Source organism: Myodes glareolus, chromosome 14, assembly GCF_982192425.1.
Source record: "Myodes glareolus chromosome 14, mMyoGla1.1, whole genome shotgun sequence".
NCBI lineage: Eukaryota > Metazoa > Chordata > Mammalia > Rodentia > Cricetidae > Myodes > Myodes glareolus.
The window spans coordinates 4712699-4734955 of NC_142039.1; the positions used below are offsets into that span (position 1 = coordinate 4712699).

The 22257-nt window shown below is 45.4% G+C and overlaps 1 protein-coding gene across 1 annotated transcript; it reads right to left on the minus strand.

Annotated features, from left to right (window-relative positions):
• Nucleotides 1–628: 628 nt before the first annotated feature.
• Nucleotides 629–5301, minus strand: Bambi (BMP and activin membrane bound inhibitor). The gene is made up of 3 exons (XM_048461077.3): nucleotides 5005–5301; nucleotides 1855–2142; nucleotides 629–1408 (listed from the first exon to the last, which is right to left on the minus strand). Exons 1-3 carry the CDS (start codon nucleotides 5078–5080, stop codon nucleotides 990–992), a joined length of 783 nt encoding a protein of 260 aa, XP_048317034.1. The 5' UTR covers nucleotides 5081–5301; the 3' UTR covers nucleotides 629–989.
• Between the last annotated feature and the right edge of the window lie 16956 nt (nucleotides 5302–22257).

A 22257-nucleotide genomic window follows, 5' to 3' on the forward strand; every position in this document is an offset into this window, starting at 1 on the left:
CGAGACAAAATAAACTGTCAAAGTAGACAGTGGTTAACTTTACTAAAGACATTCTTGAACTGGGGGAGGCGAACGTAGTGAGAGGTCCTTGCAGAGCGGTTGGGGGATAGAACATTCCTTTCGCTATGGCAACGGCCTAAACTCAAGTCCTATCTTTTCTGGCACAGATAAGTGAAGAATTCTTAGGGCTTGGGTTCTAGCTTAGTGGTAGAATGTGTGCTTAGCACAAACAAAAAAAAGTTCTTAGATTTAAACTAAAAGCAGGAAAACAATGTGAGACTAGACAGTGGTCATTACAAAGACAATTACAGATTTGGGTAAGAATGAACAAGATCACAATGTAGCCAAAACCTACATTTGCGACGTATGAGTAACAGGTCTCCACTCATATAATGTAACACGTCCTCTCTTACACTTCCAACCCAAACATACTGTTGTTGGTTGGTTTCTGTGGTGCTGGGGAAAATCAGACCCAGGGTCTTATCTAGACAAGCATTCCAGCATTGCATTACACCTATCAGCCTCCCCACACCCCAATCTAAGTTTATAATTCTAGCATTGCATTACCCCACCGTCAGCCTCCCCACACCCCAAACTGAGTTTATAATTTATGAAAGACACCACTAAATTTTCGGACAAAAATATATATATTTTAAAAAATCTTTACAATAAATGAAGATGTAGGAGCTTACAGAGAGCACACTATTTCGGTCAGTTGCGGCTCCCTGGGATACAAGGAACCCTGGGAAGGTGTGTGCAGAGTCCTCTCTTTGCTTTTTATAATTTTAAAGCAAATTAATCCATTTGACTGTATTTGAGTCTGTGCAAATAATCCTTCAGAAGAAATACCCAAGATTCTCTTTCAGAGGTCATTGTCTCTCCAAGATGACTAAGTGAGTTAGTTAGCTCGTCTCCAGATAAAAGTGCTCCTGTCCAGCAGAACTCAGAAGGCCTTCAAGGGTTCAGTGTATAGTCCAGATACGACGGTGTCATACGAATTCCAGCTTCCCATGACCACTGTACATGCCCCAGTGCACGAGGGACAGGATCTTCTCATTACTGAGCTCTGCTTGCCTCATTTTGTCACAGGTCAGACAACAGTTCTCCTGCCCACTGACGGGCACCATGCACTCCAAGTCCAACTTGGCAACCTGCCCCTTCTTGGAATGGTGTCCGTGGAAGCTGTAGTGCAAACGGGAGAGCATCTGCTGCCGCTGATCCTGCAGTCTCTTGTTCTCACTTCGGAGCATGCGCAAGGCCAACATGATGAGCAACACTAAGATCAGTCCGCCGGCGATGGGGACCGCTATCACGGCTGCGCGGAACCACAGTTCTTTGGAGGAAGTCAGCTCCTGCACCTTAGTGATGAGGTTTCTGCTACTGTCGTGCTGGTACCGGCTTCCTTGTCCTAAGGGGGTACAGAGAAAATGGTCAAACAAACTAGGTGACCGCCTCTCCTAGAAGCAAGCATGAACACAAAACTACTTCTCCTAAGAAAGCCCATTTAAACAGCAACTTACTGACATGATATGACAGTAAGAAACGACATGTTACAAAAGTATCCAAAGATGCTTACCAATGCATCTGTTTACAGGCTGTCGTTACTTGAATGTAATGGTCTTTTAATGCCCTCAAAATGTTGAAATAACAGGCAAAGCCTATTATGCAGAGACATCTAATGCTCAGGCAGACATAAAAGCCACTCAGTTAGAGACGGTCTTTGCATCCAGCCTTGCCCTCCCTCTGGTGTCTCTAATTACATTAACAACAAAATCAATGGCAGACATACAAAGTCGCTGCTGTCACAGGCCTACAGATCAGGCAGGCCCTCGGGTCGGAACAGCTTGGACCTACCCGAGGCTTCGCTCTTGGGAGGGGAGAGGACGTCGTGCAGCCCTCGGTAATTGCACATGTCTTCGTGACAGCATTCCAACGTGGGCATGGCAGGGCCAGAGTGGTTTTGGGCCTGCTTGGCTCGGCAGATGTCTGCTGTGCTTGCAAGTGAGTCCAGGCAGCCGTGAGTGAGTGGAGAATTGGTGTTCTGAGGGTCAAGAAGTCTGGAGAAGCAGGCACTCAGCTCAGACTTACACATGTAACCCGTTGCCACACAGTGAGCGGCGTCACAGTAGCACCGGATCTCTCCTGAAAACAAAAAAACTACGTCAGCACCGGCTGAACCCCGAACCCAAAGGCACTTACGCTCCCAAAACAGGCAATGTCCTAAATGGTAGGAATATGAGAACCAACAACAGATCTCTGATGAGTTAAGAGTAATGAAATATTCTGTGGTATGAAGGCAGAGAGTCTTTGCTATACTATCTTTTGTTATAAGGTAGACTCATGTTATTTACATGTTCTTATATTATACAACCACACAACATAAAAACATCAGGCTTTGGGGTTTTGTCTATATAAATATTTGATCGGAACTACTGAATTGTTTGGCATCCCAAAGGTCTGAGCCAAGTTTTAGGAGCCTGAGTCGACACCTTATAAAGTTATTAACTAGACACACAACAATCTAGAAACTGCACAGGTCAGGGGGTTTTCAAGCTATGAAACTGGGCAGCTATCTGCCATCTCTCTAGAAAAGGCAAACTTTGCCTATAAAGACCCTTTCATGCAGAGGAGCTTTTAGTCCGAACATTGTAAAACAGGAACTAGGCAGTTTACAATTAGTGGTTTGCTTGCCAAAGTCAATTTCTTTCAGCCCAAATGGAAAGTCATAAAAGTGGGGGATGTAAAACTGCAAGGCTAACTTCTCCTCCTCCTCCTCCCCCTTCTCCTCCCCAGTTTTACATGCAATTTAACATGTGACCGAAAATGGGAAACTCAAAACTGAAAATCCTTTGCCGCTTGAAGGAAAAATCCTTAAGGAAACCTCAAATTTTTCTCCAGGAAGTGATTAAAGTTTCCTATATAAAACTCACTTTGTGAGTTGCAAGGCTCTGTTAACATCTTGTCACAGTGCAAGATTCCAGACTTGGATGTGGACCTGAAAGTTATCTATCTATCACAAGAAACTGAGATGCCCAACGGGGTAGACGCCCATCACTGTTGGCTGCCACAGCTTGGGCTACTGTAAACCAAACTAATGCACACACCTCGTCCCAGGTCCCAATCGGAAGATCTGTCTAGTTACTGAAACCACTCTGACATTCAACACTGAGAGCTGTGGCTTTTCCAAACCTCCCCCCAACCTCACTTCTCTTCCTCCTCCTTCCTGTGAATGCCTGAGTAAGGTGTCTCATTTAATTATCTGTCCAAATTCCAGGCCACCACATGGTGTGCTCAGTTTTCAGCCAGGCTGCTCACACTTGAGCTGGAAGAAAAGCCTGCCAGCCCAAACCTTGCTATCCTGGTTGTGGGTCCAGGTCCCTTCTCCTGCCTCCTCCACTTCATGTAAGCACCTTAATTCTGCAGCAATCCCTTTCTGCTTTCTCCTCCTTCCAAGTTCAGCCTATTCTTTGCATAAAAGCACACCAGTCCTAGGTGATAATGACTACATATCCCTGGTCTCACAAATTCTATACAGATTTAAAGTGAAATAAAACAGATTAAAAGTCTACTTTGAGCCTATTAGTCTCAGATTTGATGCAGAAAGGGAAAACCAAATACAAGTAAAATGCCGCCCCAGCGTTTATGAGAGCCTATTTAAAATACTATATTTTCAATGACCTAAAACAGTCTTAATAAAATTTTGACAGGTAACTGGGAAAGTTCTAAGACTTTAAAGAAAAATTGGAGCCACATTTCAACAAGGAGAATGGACTTTTGTATTACTGTATTAAAACTGTATTTCTGTCATTTCATAAGGGTTCTTCCTGTGGCATGCAAAGGCCAAGAGGGGACTGGTATTTTAAAACAGTGAACAATGCTCTTCTGTTTGGTTACTGTATGTAGTGATTAAACAAAAATGTCTGCTTCAGTCAAGATGGCTACAGCAGAGGCTGCTGGCTTCTTTTAAATAGAGCTTTTGAAGTCCACAGCAGTCAGAAATCTCTGATCCCCTAATTATATCATTATCAGGCACATAGTTTCGGTATCTGTGACTTCATGTCAGCCCCGGTCCCTCCCTGCTCTGCCTGCCTTTGATAGGGCCAGGAGGCTCCCCTCTGTAGGCTGCAAGGGCTGTTATTTAGAGCTAATTACACCCTTCCTTCCAAAATAAATAAATACTGTAGCACCTCATCCTTGCTGGGCTGGCTTATCCTTTAACCTCAGGCCTGCTACATGGCAATTAGAGAAAAGTGTGTTTGGGGGTGAGGGTCAGAGACTAAATAATGCTTCCCATTAAAAAAAAAAATGGGTTCGTAGAACAGGAGGCAGAGTCCTGGTGGGAGTGAGGGGAGCCTTGAAATCTAGGAGTTAAGAGAATTTCCATCTAAAAGGTGAGCCCTACTGGAAAGAAAAAAAACAACACTCTCCTTTTTCCAGCAGTGTCTGTAAAAATACAGAGTCGGAAAGGGGGTGGATGACAGCGCCTACTCCTCCCAGCTAGTTTAGAGCAGGGGACACACTTCAGCAGCCACCTCAGACTCCTACATTCCCAGGGGGACCTCACACTCTTGGTCCACAGATATGCGTTCTCGGAGACATTCAGACACGCGAAGATACACAGGACACTAGCTAGCACTCACTCAGAAAAAATCAGACACATGTTCTCAAGAACACAGACAAACCCAGCTCACCAAAAGACACCGGCAAACTTGAGGACACTGTTAGCCATCTAAAAACACACGGAGAAACTTAATGGCACTTTTAGGCTCTGGCACCAAGTAAAACCAGAGACTCCCGTCCGGCCCAGTTAGGATTTGCGTTTTCTCGGGACCGTCCCGCTGGGACGTGAGACCATCGGCATCCGGCCATCTCCTGGTTCCGAGGTCTGACAGGCCCGGGACAGTGAGGAAAACCGGCGCAAAGACGCAGGCGGGAACCTCGCCGCCGTTCACGAAGCCCGACGGCCAGCCCCGCAGTCCCGGCGCTCAGTCCCGCGGCACTCACCTTTAGTGAGCAGTACGGCCATGGCGCAGAGCTCCAGCTGCAGCCAGATGAAGATGTAGCTGGAGTGGCGATCCATTGACGCCCCGCGCCCCCGTCGCTCCGGGAGCCAGGCGCGGCTGCACTACGACCCCCGGGGCGCGCCGCGCACGAGCCCGGGCGCCGTCAGTGGCGGGGAGGGAGCCGGAGCATGGAGCGGGACCAAGACTTCCAAGGACACGTTCCCGGCCCCGTGCGCTCCCCGGAGGTCTTCCCCTCGCCCCGCCACCCCGTGCAAAAGCCACGAGCGGCGGACGCGCGCAGAACAGACCCGCAGCGAGCTGCGACTGCACCGGCCAGCCAGCCCGCGTCCGCGCCGTAAATAGCGCCCGGCGCCGGGAGCCGTCCAAGCGTGGCCCCGCCCTGTGCCCCACCTCCGCTCTCCGATTGGTCGACCGTGGCCCGGCAGCAGGGGGCGGGGCCAGACGGGGGCAGAGCCGACCTGCCTTCGGGCTAGCGCTGGCGCCTACGTCTAGCACTGAGGACCCGGCCGCAGCGCTCCCCCTAGCGGGCGTCTGCCAGTGCAGCCTCAGGGGCGCCGCGGAGCCCTCTTCTAGGTAGCCTCTGGGTTTCCTACGAGACTCTCTGGCTGCAGTCTCCTGCCAGCTGCCCCCAGCACGTGGCTTCGCTTTTGTCTCACCTGAACCCTGCAAGAGACTCCACATCCTCGGTGGTCGTGTACCGGAGTCCCACAGAGAGAAGCTACTCCCCGGCTGCTGAGCCCCGACCCCCTCTCCCTCCCAGGGATAATGGCCCGGGCCACCGAGTCTCGGAGTTCCACAAGGACAATGGCCGTGCCCCGGCATCCGGGCCCGGAAACCCTCAGGAACAGTGGCCGTACCCCGGCCACCCAGTCCGGAGACCCCCCAAGGACTCGTCCCGGCCCGACCCAGCCCGCCCGAGCTTGACCGAGGAGGAGTCGAGTGGGGAGCCAGGAAGGGAGCGGTCTGGAGTTGGAGTCGACTCTCTGCCGGCTCCCTGGCTCCCCGGGGCGCATCTGCCCCGAGCCGGCCGCCTTGTGATCAATAAAGCCCAGACAGACAGACTGTTGATCAGTAGGAGCCGCTGGGTTCTCCCGGGTAGACAGGGGACCGGGAGCCTGCTAGAGACACTTAACGAAAATTAGCAAATCCAAAAGCACCCGGCGCCAGCTAGACGACACTGGCCGAGACTCAATTAACCACCCCCCAAACAATCGCAGGCAAACACACCCGCTGACCTGATCAATATCAGTCCCACAGCGATCTCTTTCCTGAGATACTAAGTCATTTATTAGGGCTTGAGGGGCAGTCGCCCCAACGAACCTAAAATGGAATGGGATGCTGTTTGCTTGTCTGAAGGGGAAATGGACTTAAGGATTTTATTATCAGAGGGAATGTTCTTTTACGTACCCTCCCCCAAGCAAAAGTAAACTATCTGCAAAATTCACTTTTAGGGTCAGCCAAGATTTACAATGAGGAAAGATAAAAGTCGGGTCATTTAGAATGGGAGGGCAGATGTGAAAACTAAGCTGGGAGGCTGGCCTCTAGCTCAGAGTCCTGGCCCAGCACTTGAGGCTCTGGGTTCCATGCCAGCACAGCAAAGCAAACAAACACTTAAGGGGAAAATGTCTTATGGACTGAAAATCTAGGAGGAGCCTTCTAAACACCTAACATAGTAAATTTGCTAGCAGTCTTCAGAGACATAGGAAGTTAATGAAGCTACCTTCAAAAAAAAAGTTTTTGTGTAGAAAAAGTAAAAAAAAAACTCATAATCTTATACACTATTACTTTGCTAGGTCAAAATTGCATTTTAAACAGAGGGAGGGAAGCTCATACTCATAATCTCAGCACTTAGGAAGCTCTTGGGTGGTCAACGCTGGAGAATTGGCAAGAGTTGGAGGCCAGCCACCAGTTATGTAGTGAGTTCCACATCAGCCTGGGCTACAAACTAGGACCTGACTCAAAACAAAACACCAGATAACATTGTACAAATTTAAATATAAAGAGGGAAGGAAATTGATTGTCAGATGCACCCTATAATCACATGGTTTGGAAGGTAAAGGCAGGAGACTTGCAGTTTTGAGGACAGCCTTTACTACAATCAAGACCGTGTCTCAACACACACACACACACACACACACACACACACGAAATGGGGATGGTGGTGCAAGCTCAGCAGAGGTCTTCGGAGAAAACTTAAACAGATAGGGCATGCAGTAAACAGCAGATCTTTCTGTAGGGACATCTGACAGCCCCACAGGAAGAGAATATCATCAGTATTTCCTGGCTACTCTCGACCATTAGAACTTCAGGGAGTTAATCTAAGGGCCCTGTGAACCATATATTCAGGTAATGGCACACTCTTTTAACCTTGGAAAGTCAATCATTTGCTAAAAGGAATCTTTTCAAGCAGACTCATTCAGCCACTTCAAAGTTCCCACCAGTAGGCTAGACTCACACACAATGTCCAGAATCACAAAGGTTTGGACATCGAGACAATGTGTCACAAGTCAAATAATGGCCCAGAATTGTGTGCATGACATTATGATGCAGTCTAACAAGGTGAGCCGTCCAGGGATGATCTCCTGAAAGCAGTGACCTTGAAGTTGACTCCTACTGAGGAAGACTATTGAAGGAAGATCACTTAAAGTACAGAGGACCACAGAAATTTAAGGATGAAATGAGTTCATTGTGGAGGAAGACAGGGGTGGTGAAGGAAGGATGGGTAGATGGAATTGCTGGCAATTCTTTGTGTCTGGGATAAAATATGGAGCAAGGAACAGACTAAAATCTACTAAGGACTAATTCTATTTGCCTTTGTTGCAGGTAAATACTTCATCAATTGAAGATAATCTAAGGAAGTGTGTAAGTGAACACCAGGTTGTAGTAGACACTTCCTGTGTTCCAGTTTGTTTCAGTTAATGTCCCCTTTCACATTGGGAGGGACAGCAGGACCAGGCTAGGAGACACTGCCTTCTTGCAATGGCCAGTCACACAACCCGCAACCTAATTAGTTTTTTCTCTGGACAGAGATGCTGGCCAAGCTCTGGAGACTATTTCAAGAAAGATGTGTAAAAGTAGAGATGAGGAGACAGCTGGGGTCTATCTCCCTGCAGAGAAACAGCAAAGGAGGAAGATGTGCCCATAAGCTAAGATTTAAATTCCAATGGGTTATCAATCACTTGTCTCGTGTGTGTGTGTGTGTGTGTGTGTGTGTGTGTGTGTGTGTCTGTAAGAGAGAGAGAGAGAGAGAGAGAGAGAGAGAGAGAGAGAGCTGCTGAGCTAATGTACTATAGGGCAACTACAGATGTTAGTTTTTCCCTTCCATTCTGTTTGATGTGTGCTCTGGATTGGCCGGTGCTGGCCAGTCTCTGAGCTTCTTAGGAGTCTCCTCATGTGGGAGTCGAGAGCATAGGAGGCCAAAGGAGGAGGGTTCCAGTCCTTTACTCAGATAACATGTTCACTGCCACACCTGGTTTTTCTGTGGTTCTGGGCACGGATCTTAGACGCTCTCTCTTGTGTGTCAGGCACTTTACCTCCTGAACTACCTTTACTAAACACTAAACCTGTCTTTACCCTTTGACCTTAATGTTAATTCAGGACTCTTATTATTGAAACAGTATCTCACATAGCTCAGGCTGGCCCTGAACTTGTTATGCAGTCAAGGATATCCTTGAACTCAAGATTCTCTTGCCTCCACCTCCTAAGTACAGAGATTGCATTCATGACTCATCAAGTCTAAGAAACTCAAGAGTGTTAGAAGTTCCTCCATCCCTCATCCCTCCCCCCTTTCTTCATTTTGTAAAGCATGGAATTGCTGTATACCCCAGGCTGGCCTTGAACTAGAGCCCTCTCTCCTCAGCCTCCTAAGTGCTAGGATTAGAGGTGTGCACTACCACAGCCTGCTTTAAAAAACACTTATTTTATCTTTTGATTTCTGTGATGTGGGGATAAAACTGCTTTACTCACACTAAGCAGCGGCCCTTCCTCTGAGCTGCACCCCCAGTCCATAAAACTCTATTCCATTTGCATTTCTTTCATGGCACATCAAAGGACCCCTCCAAAACACTTGCATTTATCAGATTACTATTTGCCTTTTAGCATTGCATATTTGTTAATATTATTAATATCTACATTTTAAAGTTTGCATTTATATATTGGTTCAAATATAATTCAGAATAAGAACTTGTGATTCATTCCTCAGACCATAACTTCAACTCTTTTATCTTTATGGTTATGGTCAAACTTCTTAAGTGGCTAAAAATTAGTCCTAAGAAAAACAAGCTTGGACTTCAGTGAGCTTTTTAACTGAGTGAGTGGGAGTGTTTAAGTCAATGAGGAAAGTCAAAATTGGGTTAGAGATAATATGTCAATCAATAGTCAAGGGTATAGACAACAATTTTAATTCAATTTAAGATGTTTAAGGAAAATTGCTTCTCTACAGAAGTTTGTCTGTGCTCTGCACAGGACTCACTTAAGTATTTTCTATGTTCAGCTTCCTCCTTCCATGCAAAGAGCTACGGAGGTGGCAGCTACAGATGGAGCTCACTGTTTCCCACATGAGAACAGCTATGGCAGTGTAGAGATGGAGCCCACCGCTTCCTCTGTTATATAGTTTTCTGCCTACTAAAAATCCACTTTGAATTCCCAAAAGTAGCTTGCTTTTTTTTTTTTTTTAAATCACTTTCTTTCAGTAAAAATAAAGAGTTCAGATCTGAAAATTGCTTTCAGGAGACTAAGGTCAAAGGTAAGAGATTAGTTCAGATGAAGGAACAGTTATGAGGTTAGGGGGTTTTAGCTGTCTGTTTCATTTGGGTTTTCATTTTTCTTCCATTATGGAAAAAGAGATAAAGGGGCAGACGCCTGCAGAAGGCTGGTTGAAAGTCTGGGTGGTAATATGATAAGACATAGAAAGAAAGTCAGAGACTGAAACTCAATTTACATTCCAGTGTGTTCTTACAGGATCAAGAAATGCTTGGGGGTCTTACAAAAGTGAGTCATTACTGCGTTAAGGGTTTTCTTTTTTTTAAGTAAATAACCAAACAAGACAGATTATTACATTTGTGGTCCAATGAAATCTTCCCTGAAGATCACTGGGAACCCGACAATGTACATTATTCCATCAAACAATATCGACTGTAGTCTAAGTCCTCCTTAGTCTCCACACACGCCTGTGTTCTGTCGGGTTAGAGAAAGTTTGCCTCCCATCCACCAACCAAGATAAAGACCTCTCAGAAAGTACCCAGTGGCCAGAGGGCTTGACCTACCTGATGTCAAATAATGAATTCAAATCTGTTTTTGTTTAAAACGCTGAATCAATTCCTTACAGTTGAGAAATCACCTTGAGTCATTTTCTAATCAATGGAGAACTACCATGGACCTATCTATTCCAATCCTTTAGTGGGTAACACTTTATTTTTTTTTTTTACGATTAAAATTTATTTATGTCTAAGCCATTGAAATCTGAGAACTTTGATATTTTCATGAGCTAGTCAAACAATTAAATCCTTGCTAACATCAGACAAAAACTTGACATTATTTCTTTTGCCCACTCTGCTACCTCCTCAGGTGTGTCTTTGGTGTCCCCATCCGACTTCTCCCAAGCCTCTGTCCTACAAACCGGGATCTCACTGACGTGAGAAATTGAGGCCTTTTGCAGTGGAACTTTGCAAATCTATTTGCCATCACATTTTTTGGGACTGCTATTGTGCTTTGCACAATATGTTTTAGATTTTAGATTTTTTTTAATTGGTAGGCAAAATTGCATATATTCATGGTATGTAGCATAGTAGTTTAAAGCATATATATTCTGGAATAGCTAATTCTAGCTAATTAACAAACGGATCACCTCACATAGTTATCATTTTCGTGATGACAACACTTAATTTCTACTCTCTGCATCTGTAATGACTACAGTGTATTGTTGCAGCTGCCACACCATACAATCTACCTCTTCAACTCGTTTAGCCTCTCTACTTTTGCATCCTTTGATCAAGACCTCCCAACTTCCCTTCCTTCTAGCCATTCCAGTCTGTGGCAAGCATGGTTCTACTTTTAATTTTTTTCTTTAAAAAGTTTTTTCATTACATCATATTTATGTGGAGGTCAAAGGACAACTGATAAGAACTGACTTTCTTCTTTTACATTGTGGTTCCTGGGAATTTAATTTAAGCCATCAGACATGGAGTCATCTTGCCAACCCCTCCGTTCTGTATTTCTTACCAGACTGATGTTTTTGTAATACTCATATGAGTCAATTATCATTTGTCTTTTCACACCTGGTTTATTTTGTTTAACATCCGTGTTACCATAGGATTCCTTTAGTGTTGAATGGTATTCATTTATATATAGGTGTGTGTGTGTGTGTGTATAATATGAATGTATATAATATCTTCACTAATTCATTGATGAACACTTGGGCTACAATGAACATGGGGTACAGATCTCTCTTTGCAGAGAGAAATTGCTTTAATTTCATATTCATATTCTTTGCGTGCTCATTGGGTTTTCAGAGAATATAGGGGCATGTTTTTGTTTTTATTATTTTTAATAATATTACATTATTAAATATGGGTGCATATGAGTAAAGGTACCCAGAGAGGACAGAGGTGTCAGAACACCCTGGAGCTGATGTCACAAGCAATTGTGAACCACCGATGTAGGCACTGGGAATCAAACTCAGAGCCTTCCCTCTGAAAGAGCAGCATGTGCTCTATATTGCTGAGTTTTCTTTCCAATCCAATAATCTTTTTTGGGAGGTGAGGGGGAGAGCCAGGTCTTACTACATAGCTCTGGCTGGCTTTAGTATGTATACCAGATTGGTCTTGAATCCATGAGATCTGCCTGTCTCTGCTTCCCAAGTGCAGAAATTATCAGTGTGCGCCAACACACCCAGCCTCCAGCAGCACATTTTTAATACTTTAAGGAACTTCCATGATGCTGTCTTCCATGGTGATGCTCATTGACCTTCCCACCAACCATGTACGGGAAATTTTGCTCTATCCACACGTTAGCCAATGCTTGATGTCCTTTATTCTTTCGTTAATAGCCATTTCACAGAAATGAACAGTCTATGGTTTGTAATTGTGTTTCCCTGATTGGTGATATGAAGCCAGCCTTCATTATATCTGTTGGTCATTTGTCTTTTTTAGGCTGGAATCTCACAACGTTGATTAGTTGGCCTTAAACTCTGGAGCACAAACGATCTTCTTGTGTCAGCCGCCCCGCCCAAGTAGCTGGGATGACAGGTGCACACCGCCATGCTCAACTGGAATGTTTTCTTCTCAGAAATGAACCATTTTAAGACTATCCCATAATAATCTCTGAGAAGTTAACCAGCAATACTTCATCATCTTACTTTATCATCTACAAAGTATCATTGTGCACATTAAACTCTGATGTGCCAGACAAAGGAGTGTATCTTCAAATGGTGCATCTCTTTTCCTTTTTTGGTTTTTCAAGACAGAGTTTTTTTGTATAGTCCGGGCTGTCCTTGAACTCACTCTGTAGACCAGGCTAGCCTCAAACTCACAGAGATCAGACTCCTTCTGCTTCCCAACTACTGGAATTAAAGGCATGCACCACCACAGCCCAGCTTTGTGTATACAAGTTTATCATTTAAGTGTATGCCATCGTTTAATATATAATAAATAATGTAACCAGGTGATGATGCAGAACTTTCCAGAGTCCAGGGCCACTTTGGACTTGTGACCTATCTGCACTAACAGTGAACTCCAAGACCGTGTCTCTTTAGTTGGTTAGGGTAACTAAAAGTGCTTTTTGTCTGTTTTCTGAGACAGATGAGTATTTGGAGCGACACTCTCCCTGGATTTTCCCACAGGTGCAGTGTGTGTTTGTGGGATGCTGGGAGGGTTAGGTGCCTGTGTGTCAGTGAGCAGATGCGCTGCCTGCCAGTCTATGTATAGCACAAGAGCAAAATGCACCAACTTTCCAGTCACTTGTCTCCTCAGGGTTCCATCCTCCGTGCCCCGCCCTGTACCTCTTAGCCAGATCTCATAAACGCTCAGGAGTATAAAAGACTTCTCTGAAGAAGTCCACACAGTTACCCAACTTCCTTTTTCATTTGGCTCTTCAAAGAGATTATAAAGCCCTCCACGATAAGCAAACATTTCTATCCGGCTGGAACTCAGCTCATTGGTAGAGCACTTGCCTCATACAAAACATGCCCCCCCTACTCAAACGTATTTTCACCTCCTTTCTATTCCTGTTGATGTTTCCATACTGTATTCCTGCATACATTTTGCTTTGAATGAATTACTACTGGTGGCAGAATTTTGAACAGAATAGACATAACTTCGTAGCTAGGTGCGGTGTGGGGAGGGTGCAAAGCAAATGTTCTTCTCTGTGCCTCAGATTCCTCTCCCATTAAATGAAGAGACTAGCAGTGGTAGGCAGCCATGCCCCATCCCGCCGCCCTGTGGTTCCCAATAGTACAGATTCAGAAACTAGTGTAGTTTATATTATCTGCAAAATCCCATAGAAAGTGAAGGGTCTTTGCTCAAAGCAATGTCTAATCATCTGAATGCATTTATGACGGCCTGGAGACCTCACAGACGGGCTTAGGATCTTCTCCTCCCTCGAGCTGAAGATTTGAAGTGTGAGCAACGCCACTGCCAATCCAGCCTCCAGCTGGGACAGCGTGATGGTATCTCTAAAGGGCATGAGTCTTGCCAAGGAAGACTTGCTTCCACAGCTGGTAGCAGTCCAAGAATCAGGCAAGACAAATTGGTCAGCTAACTTACCATTATGCAAGAAGCTTAGCTCTTCACAGGCATCTGTAATTCATGTTTCTAAACTGGGAAACTCATGAAGGATCTCCCACCTGTAGCAGGGAGCCTTTGGAACACCCACATCCCATTCTCTGACATGTTTTTTTTTAAAGAAGTCTTGTGCTGCTTATTCACTATCAGAGCATTACACAATAAAGTCACAATTAACTAAGAACATACTTGCATGAACATGTCCTGTATTTTTTTCTTTCTGAAAAAAAATCTGTGGTCATATGTAGCCCAGGCTGGCCTGAACTCAATATGTAGCCAAAAATGATGACCATGAACTTCTCTCTCACCTGCCTCCACATCCAAGTGGGATTATAGGCTTGTGTTGTTTTACCTGGTGTTGGAGATCAAAGCCCCCAGCATGCTAGGCAAGTCCTTTACTGTCTGAACTCCATCCCCAGCCTCCAGTCATTAAAACTAGGGAAGGGAGTCATGCCCTCAAATTGCTTATAATCCACTTGCCTTATCTTAAGGGGCTGCCAATTTTATTATATTTTACCATCCTTAGCTATTGTTATTATTTGATGCCTTGGGATGATCAAACTCAGGACATCTCACAAAATAGGAAGCCTTCTGCCATTGAGCTATGCTGCCAGCCCCAGACTGCCAGGGAGTTAGCATCTGACATTCTTTTTTTCTTAACCTTCAGTCATGAGGGCTAAATATCTAGCTTTTCCTGGAACTAGCCCTTCTAAGTGCAAACAATACTGGGGGAAAGATCTGCAGTTTGAGATATTATCAGAGGTCAGGGGTCAGAGTCCAACTCCAGCCAGGACACAGAGAAGGAAATAAAGGTTTGGAAGAGTTGAGAGAGAGGGTGATGAGCACACATCAAGAGAACTGACTCCAGCGCCCACCCCCGTGTGTGTGTGTGTGTGTGTGTGTGTGTGTGTGTGTGTGTGTGTGTCTGTCTGTCTGTCTGTCTGTGTCTCATTCTCTGTGTGTGTGTGTGTCTGTGTGTCTGTGTGTGTGTCTGTGTCTGTCTGTCTGTGTCTCATTCTCTCTGTGTGTGTGTCTCTTAGCTGGTTTCTGTATTGGAATGCAAAAAAGGAACTGTAGATATTAATTGTAAAATAAATGCTTACGTGGTGTACCTATAAGTTTTCATTGAAAATGCAAAAAGTAGCAGCCACAGCTTGTTTAATTCAGTCACTTCCGGATTACAGACAAATAGACCCCACCATATTCAAGAAGACAATAGATAGCCGAGGGGCCAGCGAGCTGGGAGACAGATGCTCAACCTCCAGCAGAGAGCAAGGAAGTGAGGGACTGAGACGTGGCCAGCTCCCTGGGGGGAATGCGCACACTGGAGAGCACCAATTATCATAATTGAAGGTAATGGTGCCGAGGCGCCAAGGAGCGCCGCTCTGTTTTACTTCACTCAACCCGACCCAGACGCCGGGCTCGGCTCCTCCCCGGCCGAGCACTCGCCCTCGGGGATTTTTCGGGCTCGGTCCCACCTCTGCTGCGACGCCCAGACCCAGCCGCCCTCAAGTTCAGGTGCACACCTCCCGCGTGCCCAGCTGTCCGCCTGCCTCTCTGCTCACTAAAAAAACGAACAATCCAGATGAACCAGGACAGATGCTTTGTTCAGGACAGATGTTTCCCAATTCATTCAAGAATTTAAGCCATCCCTATCCAGAACTTATAAAAACAAACAAACAAACAAACAAAAACCAAGCAGCAAACAAAAGCTAAGGGAACAGCACTTTGGTCCCAAATGGTACTGATGCCCAGCCCTTCCCCTTCCAAGTCTGAGAGAACTGACAGCTTTTGGCTGGGAAGCTGTGGTTCAGCTTTCCGCACTCCCCACAGGTTTCCCTCACCATTAACTCAGAGATTCACAGTGGGGGACCCAAACACAGGGTCTCACACAGGCTAGGTTAGCCCTGTACCGTGAGCTACACCTTCAACCCTAAGGGATTTGAGAAGAGGTTTCAAAAACAGCTCAGAAACGCAGGGTGGGAGTGTGGTGGGAACGCACAAGCTCTATTGAACTTTTGTTTTCCTCCAAGATGGTATACCTGAAATTTCAATTTCAAGGAGTCTGAAGAGACAGAGCAGCAATTTTCCTGGCATTCTGGGTTCAGAGACAAGCAGAGTGAGGCGTATTTGTTGTTGTTTTGTTTTGTTTTTACCAGTTTTTTTTATTATTATTACTTGCTTAGATGATTGATTGATTGTTTGGTTGATTGGTTGGTTGACTGACTGGTTTCTAATTACAAAAGTAACACATCACTGTAGGCAACTTGGAAAATTCAAACAAATAAATACGAGAACTCTTGCTACAGTCGGGCAGAAGCTCTTAGACAAGCTGCAGTTCCGGGGACCCATCAATCACAGTAAGGAAGTGGCGGTATGGCTGGGTGGGGCAGTGTTAGCTTGGGGCTCAGCTACAGACACACCTGCGACTTTAGGCAAACATCACAACCCTCTCTAGACTTCTGCCTGTCTTTGTGGGGAAGTGTGAGGGTGTGTGTTTTGCCTGCATATGTACGTACACTATGTGTGTGCCTGGTGCCCGCAAAGGCCAGAAGAGGATGCTGGATACCCTGGAACTAGAGTTACAGAAGGTTGTGGATCTAGGTGTGGAGAGCTGGTCCTTTGGAAGATTAGCCAGTGCTCTTGACTGGCTCAGAGGCATAGTCCAGTCAGTCCTCTGATGGCCACACTCAGTAGGAGAACAAAACTCTTGAAACTTGTTCTCGGAGTTCCACACAACTGTGGTGTGCACCCACCCACCCATGCACATATAAGAAATAAATTAAATGTAATTTTTAGAAGATCTTTGAGAAAATAGAGTAATCAGTTGGTAAAGGCATTTAATACTCCATCCAAACAACACACAGGAAAGAAAAGCCTTCCGGAAGAGAAAGAAGTTATTTACGTACTGTAAGGGGGAAACAAACCAGTGGGTACCAGGTAAGAGGAGGTAAATGGGCCTAAAGTAAAGAAGACGGTGGGATGTGTGCAGTGTACATTACATAATACAGCAAAAACGTCCTTGTGCAACACAATATCATGTGCGACGAAGACGCACAATGGGGACAGGAGAAAAGAAAGAACATACCAGAAATTAGTGCTGTCTGAGTAGAGAGGTAGTCTGAGAGGCTAGGACTCCCAAGTGACCAATAAGTCCAGGGAAGGACACACGGAGTAATTATAACTTTCCAAATCTCTTTCAACATCATGGTGCAGTGATTAAAGCTACAGCATCTAGTAATCATTGCTTTTACTATAGATGAGAGTGCTGTGTCATTTTCTGAACAACGAACAGTGTTGGGCGGGAAACTCATCGAAGGTGGAAAAACCAAGTGTCACTCCCCTGAGCTACTCAAGATCAGACATGGCAGCTGTGTTGGAGATCAGGGTAGTTTTCCACTCAGAAAGGACCATGCAGTCTGTGGCTGTTAAGGGACACCCCAGTATCTAACCCACAAAGAAAGCATGCAAGGGCCTTTCCCAGACTGTGGCCCCACCCTTACTCTCGTAAGTAGAGCTCATTGGCGTCTAATTACAGTCAGGGCTACAGAGAGACTATGTGTTGCCTTTAGACTGTTGAGATCCAGGATCTCAAGTAAACTTGGAGACACTATGGAAATTGATGTGGAGTCTCCAAACCTATATTGTGTGAGGCATGTGCACGCTTGTCCACGACCCCCAGTCAGGTGTCTAAAAGACGTTTCTTCACATCCACCCTTTTCTGCGTTAACTATGCGAATACTGACAAATTCTGCTTGGCAGGTTCTGCCTCCCTTCCTCCTGAGTTATTTCACACCCAGAATTCCAGACAAAAACAGCAGCAGCAGAGGAAGACAATCTAGTGGGTCTGTTTTATTTTATTCCAGTGCCGGGGATGGAACCCGGGGCCCTGGGCATGTGGACAGGAGTTTTACAGAGGCCTGCCCCCAGACCACTTGCTCTCTAGCAGAGCTGGAGTTTGTTCTCTCCTTCTTGCTAACACCCTATTCTTTGATAAGCACATTGAGAAGCCCCCAAAACCAGATCTCCAGAGGCAGGAACAGAATAACTGTAGTGAACAGTCTAGCGGCGTTTATCTCCTGAAAACACTGCCCCCTCCACCCCCTTTGGGACAAAACCAGCAGATCTGGTAACAGGGGTTTTGTGTCAGGTCATCTGATCCTCTTTTGTTACATCCCTGAATTCTTACCAGTCCCTAATTCAAACTGGGTGTGTGAGCCTGTAGTTCCAGCACTTGGGAGACAGAAGCAGGAGGACCAAGAGTTTAAAAACCAGAATGGACTTACATAGATAGACCATATCACAAGAAAACCAAAGCAGACAGTGGGGAGGGGGCATCTTTCAATTTATTTAAAATAAAGTGTTTATTCTCTGAAGAATAATCATACCCCAAACTCCCTACAAGGTTGTGAACTACCACCTGCTAACAATCAGTCAAGATCTGGGTGTGCTGTGGGACACCTTTGGTCCCTGTTACTCTGGGAACTGAGGCAGGAGGATTGCTTGAGCCTGAGTTGAAGGCTGGCTGGGGCTACAGAGCAATCCCCTGGGCCTTGCCATAGTAACCATTCTTTCTTAAGTCAGCCCAAGGACATTGGTATCTGTTACCACTTTTATTTCCAAAGAACAAAATGATTACAGCCCTCTGTCTCTCAGGACAGGCGTCCTCCCAGTCAGATGCCTAACAAAAGATCTCTGTCACCCTCTTGTGGTGACAGGGAAGCTGTGCCCAGCTAGAAAACCAGAGCCACTACTGTTGATGGAGCTTTCATTGGATGAGGAGCCCCTGCCACCAGCCTTCAGAGCTTCGGAGAAGAGCAATCCAGTTTCCATGTATGCATTAGCAGGAGAAAACGGTCCTTCTTTGTATGCTACGAATGACAGCATAAATAAGATAAAATGAAAGTACAAATAAAACCCCCTTTCAAATGCATGATGGTCAAAATACAGTAGTGGACCCAGGAATAGACTCTGTACAGCCCTAGCCACTTAATTTTCAAAGTATATTTATCAAAATACACTTTGGAAATAAGAAAGCCTCATCAACAAATGGTGCTGGGGAAGCTGGATTCCCACATGGAGAAAAGAATGAAACTAGATCCCTACCACTTTGTACGAAATCAATTCACAGTGGATCAAAGACCTAAACCAAAGTCTTAGAACTTCCAGAGGAAAACAATTTAAGTTACAGGCATAGTAGCATCTACCCCATCTAGGTCCTGCTGGAGCTCGGGAAGGGACTGGTCGTGTGGAACAATACCCGCAAGATCTCCAAGACACGGGATACCCCAGAAGAGCTCCGGTGAAGCTCCAGTGAGGAAGGTGTAGCAAAAAACAGAGTCCTTGAAGCAGAGCAGTAACTCAGTCAAGCTGTTGGGTCGAAGGGGTACACTACATGACACACTGGAGCCTCCAGCGCCGCCAGGATGGATGAAGAGGTGATGGAGAGGTAGGAGGGAAGGAGAAGCAGAGATTTTTCTGGTTTAGGGTGTGGTTTCTTGTTCTGTTATGGTTTATTGGGGGTTTTATCTGATTGGTTGGGTTTTGTTGTTATTGTTCTTGCTTTTGTTTGTTTGCTTGCTTACTTTGTTTTGTTTTATTTTGGGGAGGATGTGACAGGGATATGGGAGAACTATGTGGAAACTGGGAGGTGAACAGAATTGGGGTGCATGATGTGAAATCCCCAAAGATTCCATAAAGAAGTTTAAAAAAAATATGGCGCACTGTGTTCATGTGACAGAGAAATAAAGTGAACAGTTCACATTATGAAACTGTCTGTTGAGTTGTACAATTAGTTACAAGTAAATAAATATGGTTATGCTGCATAGGCATGAAAGCCTGGCTCAGACTCACAGGAAAATCCAGCCTCCAAATTGTCAGGAGTTGCCAGTCTAGAGTGCTCAAACCCATCAACAAGTCCATCTGGGTACCTGGAGCTATGGAAGGTCAGAAGTCACCTGACCAACTCCTAGTCAGAGATAGACGTGACAACTTTCATCATCCAGCACTGTAGCACTGTTTGAATGATGAAAGATGTCACATCTATCTCTGACGGAGTCGGTCAGGTGACTTCCATGGGGTCACGTCAGCTGTCACCACCAGCTACCATGTCAAGGCCTGGAAAGATACAAAGTGTCACAAGACTCACTGACAAAGGCCAGTTCCCTCATCCTCCTCTCCAGCATATATGGAATATGTTGGAAGCCAAAAGGAGAAGGGAGAGGGCAGAGAGGGGAGAGAAGAGGAAGGGATGGGGTAGACGATGAACACAGGAAAGAGAGAAAGGAAGCTGGACACGGGTTGTTCAGTCGCTGCGCTCTCAAATTTCCTGTCATCCCTGGGAGTCAGAAGTAAGGATTTCTGAGAAGGAGACTCGGGGTATTTCTTAGCTCTCAGTTTTCAGTTGGAGGATCCTGCCTGCCAGGGCAGTTGTTTGTTTTCCCAGTGTCTGGTCTAATGACCAGGCTCCTGTTCAGACAGTGCCTTTCTCCTGTGGAAAAACGCTGCCTGGGAAACCCCTGCCCTGACCTCTACTCCAGTGTGTTCATAAACAGGAACAAGTGGAAATCAAACTTCCACTCAACACTGAGCCTCCCACCAATCAGAAAAAGGCTCCCACAGAAGCAAAACTCCATGGTGCCTACATTTGCTTCTTTTCCTTTTCAGTTTAATTTTTATTTTTAATCGTGTGTATGGGGGTATGGTGTGTGCACATGAGTGCAGATGCCTGTAGAAGCCAGACAAAGGTATCTGATTCCCTAGAGCTAGAGTTGCAGGTAGTTGTGAGGCACCCAATATGGGTGTTGGAAATTTTTTTTAAAAAAACTTTATTTATTATGTGCACCGTATTCTGTCTGCATTTATGCCTGCAGGCCAGAAGAGGGCACCAGACCTCATTACAGATGGTTGTGAGCCACCATGTGGTTGCTGGGAATTGAACTCAGGACCTTTGGAAGTGGAGCCAGTGCTCTTACCATCTCTTCGGTCTCGGGTGCTGGAAATTGAACACAGTTCCCGTTATGGTTTGAGGAAAATGATGCTGTTCCCCGAGTGGTCCATGGGCCATGAGGGGCAGTAGATCCCAGGCTGGGAGCCACAGGGTGGGTGAGAGATCAAGATGGGGCAGACAGTCCCACAAGGAGTCACAGCCATGGTGGACGAGAGACAGATGGATAGGCGTGCCATGCAGAGTAAGGTTGGATATTTATTTAGTGGATTATGGAGGAGAAAGGGGGAAAGGAGGGAAGGGGAGAAGGGAGAAGAGCAGAGAGGCAGAGAGAGAAAGAGAAACACAGAGGGGGGGGGGAAGGGGGAGAGGAGGAGAGGAGCCACGGCAGCAGCTATTTCTTTGGGAGAGAGACAGAAAAAGAAAGACTCACTGCAAGCAGGAAGGAAGATCTGCCTGCCTCAGTGGATGGGGAAGGGAGTGGGCAGGGCTTGTCTCTTAAAGGGACATCTCTTTTTTATAATAAAAAAGGAAGGAAGTTAGACACAACAGGTTAAAGGAATTGGGGTGGCAGATTCTCAAGACTGCTTCCTGCTTATTTGTGGGCGTCATCTGGGGGCGGGGGACTAAGAAAGCTGGGTGCTGATCACATCCCGGTGTAGTTTGTCTCTTTGCTCCTGTCTGGTGTTTGTGATATGGAAATGTCTGGTGTCTCTTATACCTGTTTAAGGTAATGGCAGAACAGAGGACAAAGTTAAGTTTATGAAAAAACATTTTAGGATCAGAGAATTGAGAGGGGTGTATCTGACCTGTTTAAGGTGGATCCTTCCATTCAGCTCCCTGGAATTCACAGAATATTTTGGGTTTGTGAAAACAAAAGTTTTAAAAGTAGCATATTTATATCAGAATGACTGTGACAGATATTTTTGCACAATAAAAAGTATTTTTAAGACTATGGACAGCAGCTTGAGAGAGAAATTTGATTAACTTGTATGTGTCCTCATACCTTTATAATTTGTAGGTATACACCTTAATAACTTTTTTAAAATGTGTGTTTTACTGAAATTTGTTTGGTGATGTTGTCCTTTTAAACTAACAAAACCTCTCAGCTGTCAAACTGCATCAGGGATCTTTGAGAAAGGACAAAATCTTACTTGAGTTATTGATTAGAAAACAACAGAGAATTTACTTGGTTGGCACCTATAGTTACTCTTCAGGGTCCTCCATGTTCGCTGAGGGTCATATTTGCATTTTGCTGTTTAGCATAGGGCCTGCCAGGCTCCAGAAGATCCTGTGGGCTAAGAAATCTGTAGGAAGACAAACCTACCTTGACCTGAGCAGCTGGGCTGTCGATTCCAGCAATTCTGTCCATGTCTGGTGATCTTCAGTGTAGATGAAAAGAAGTTTTTCCCAGTGGTTAGCACTGGGCAGTTGAAGCAAATTTCAGATGGATGTTGTTTTGTGCCCATTTGTCTTCTGTCTTCTTTGAAGGAAACAGAGTACTGCTGCT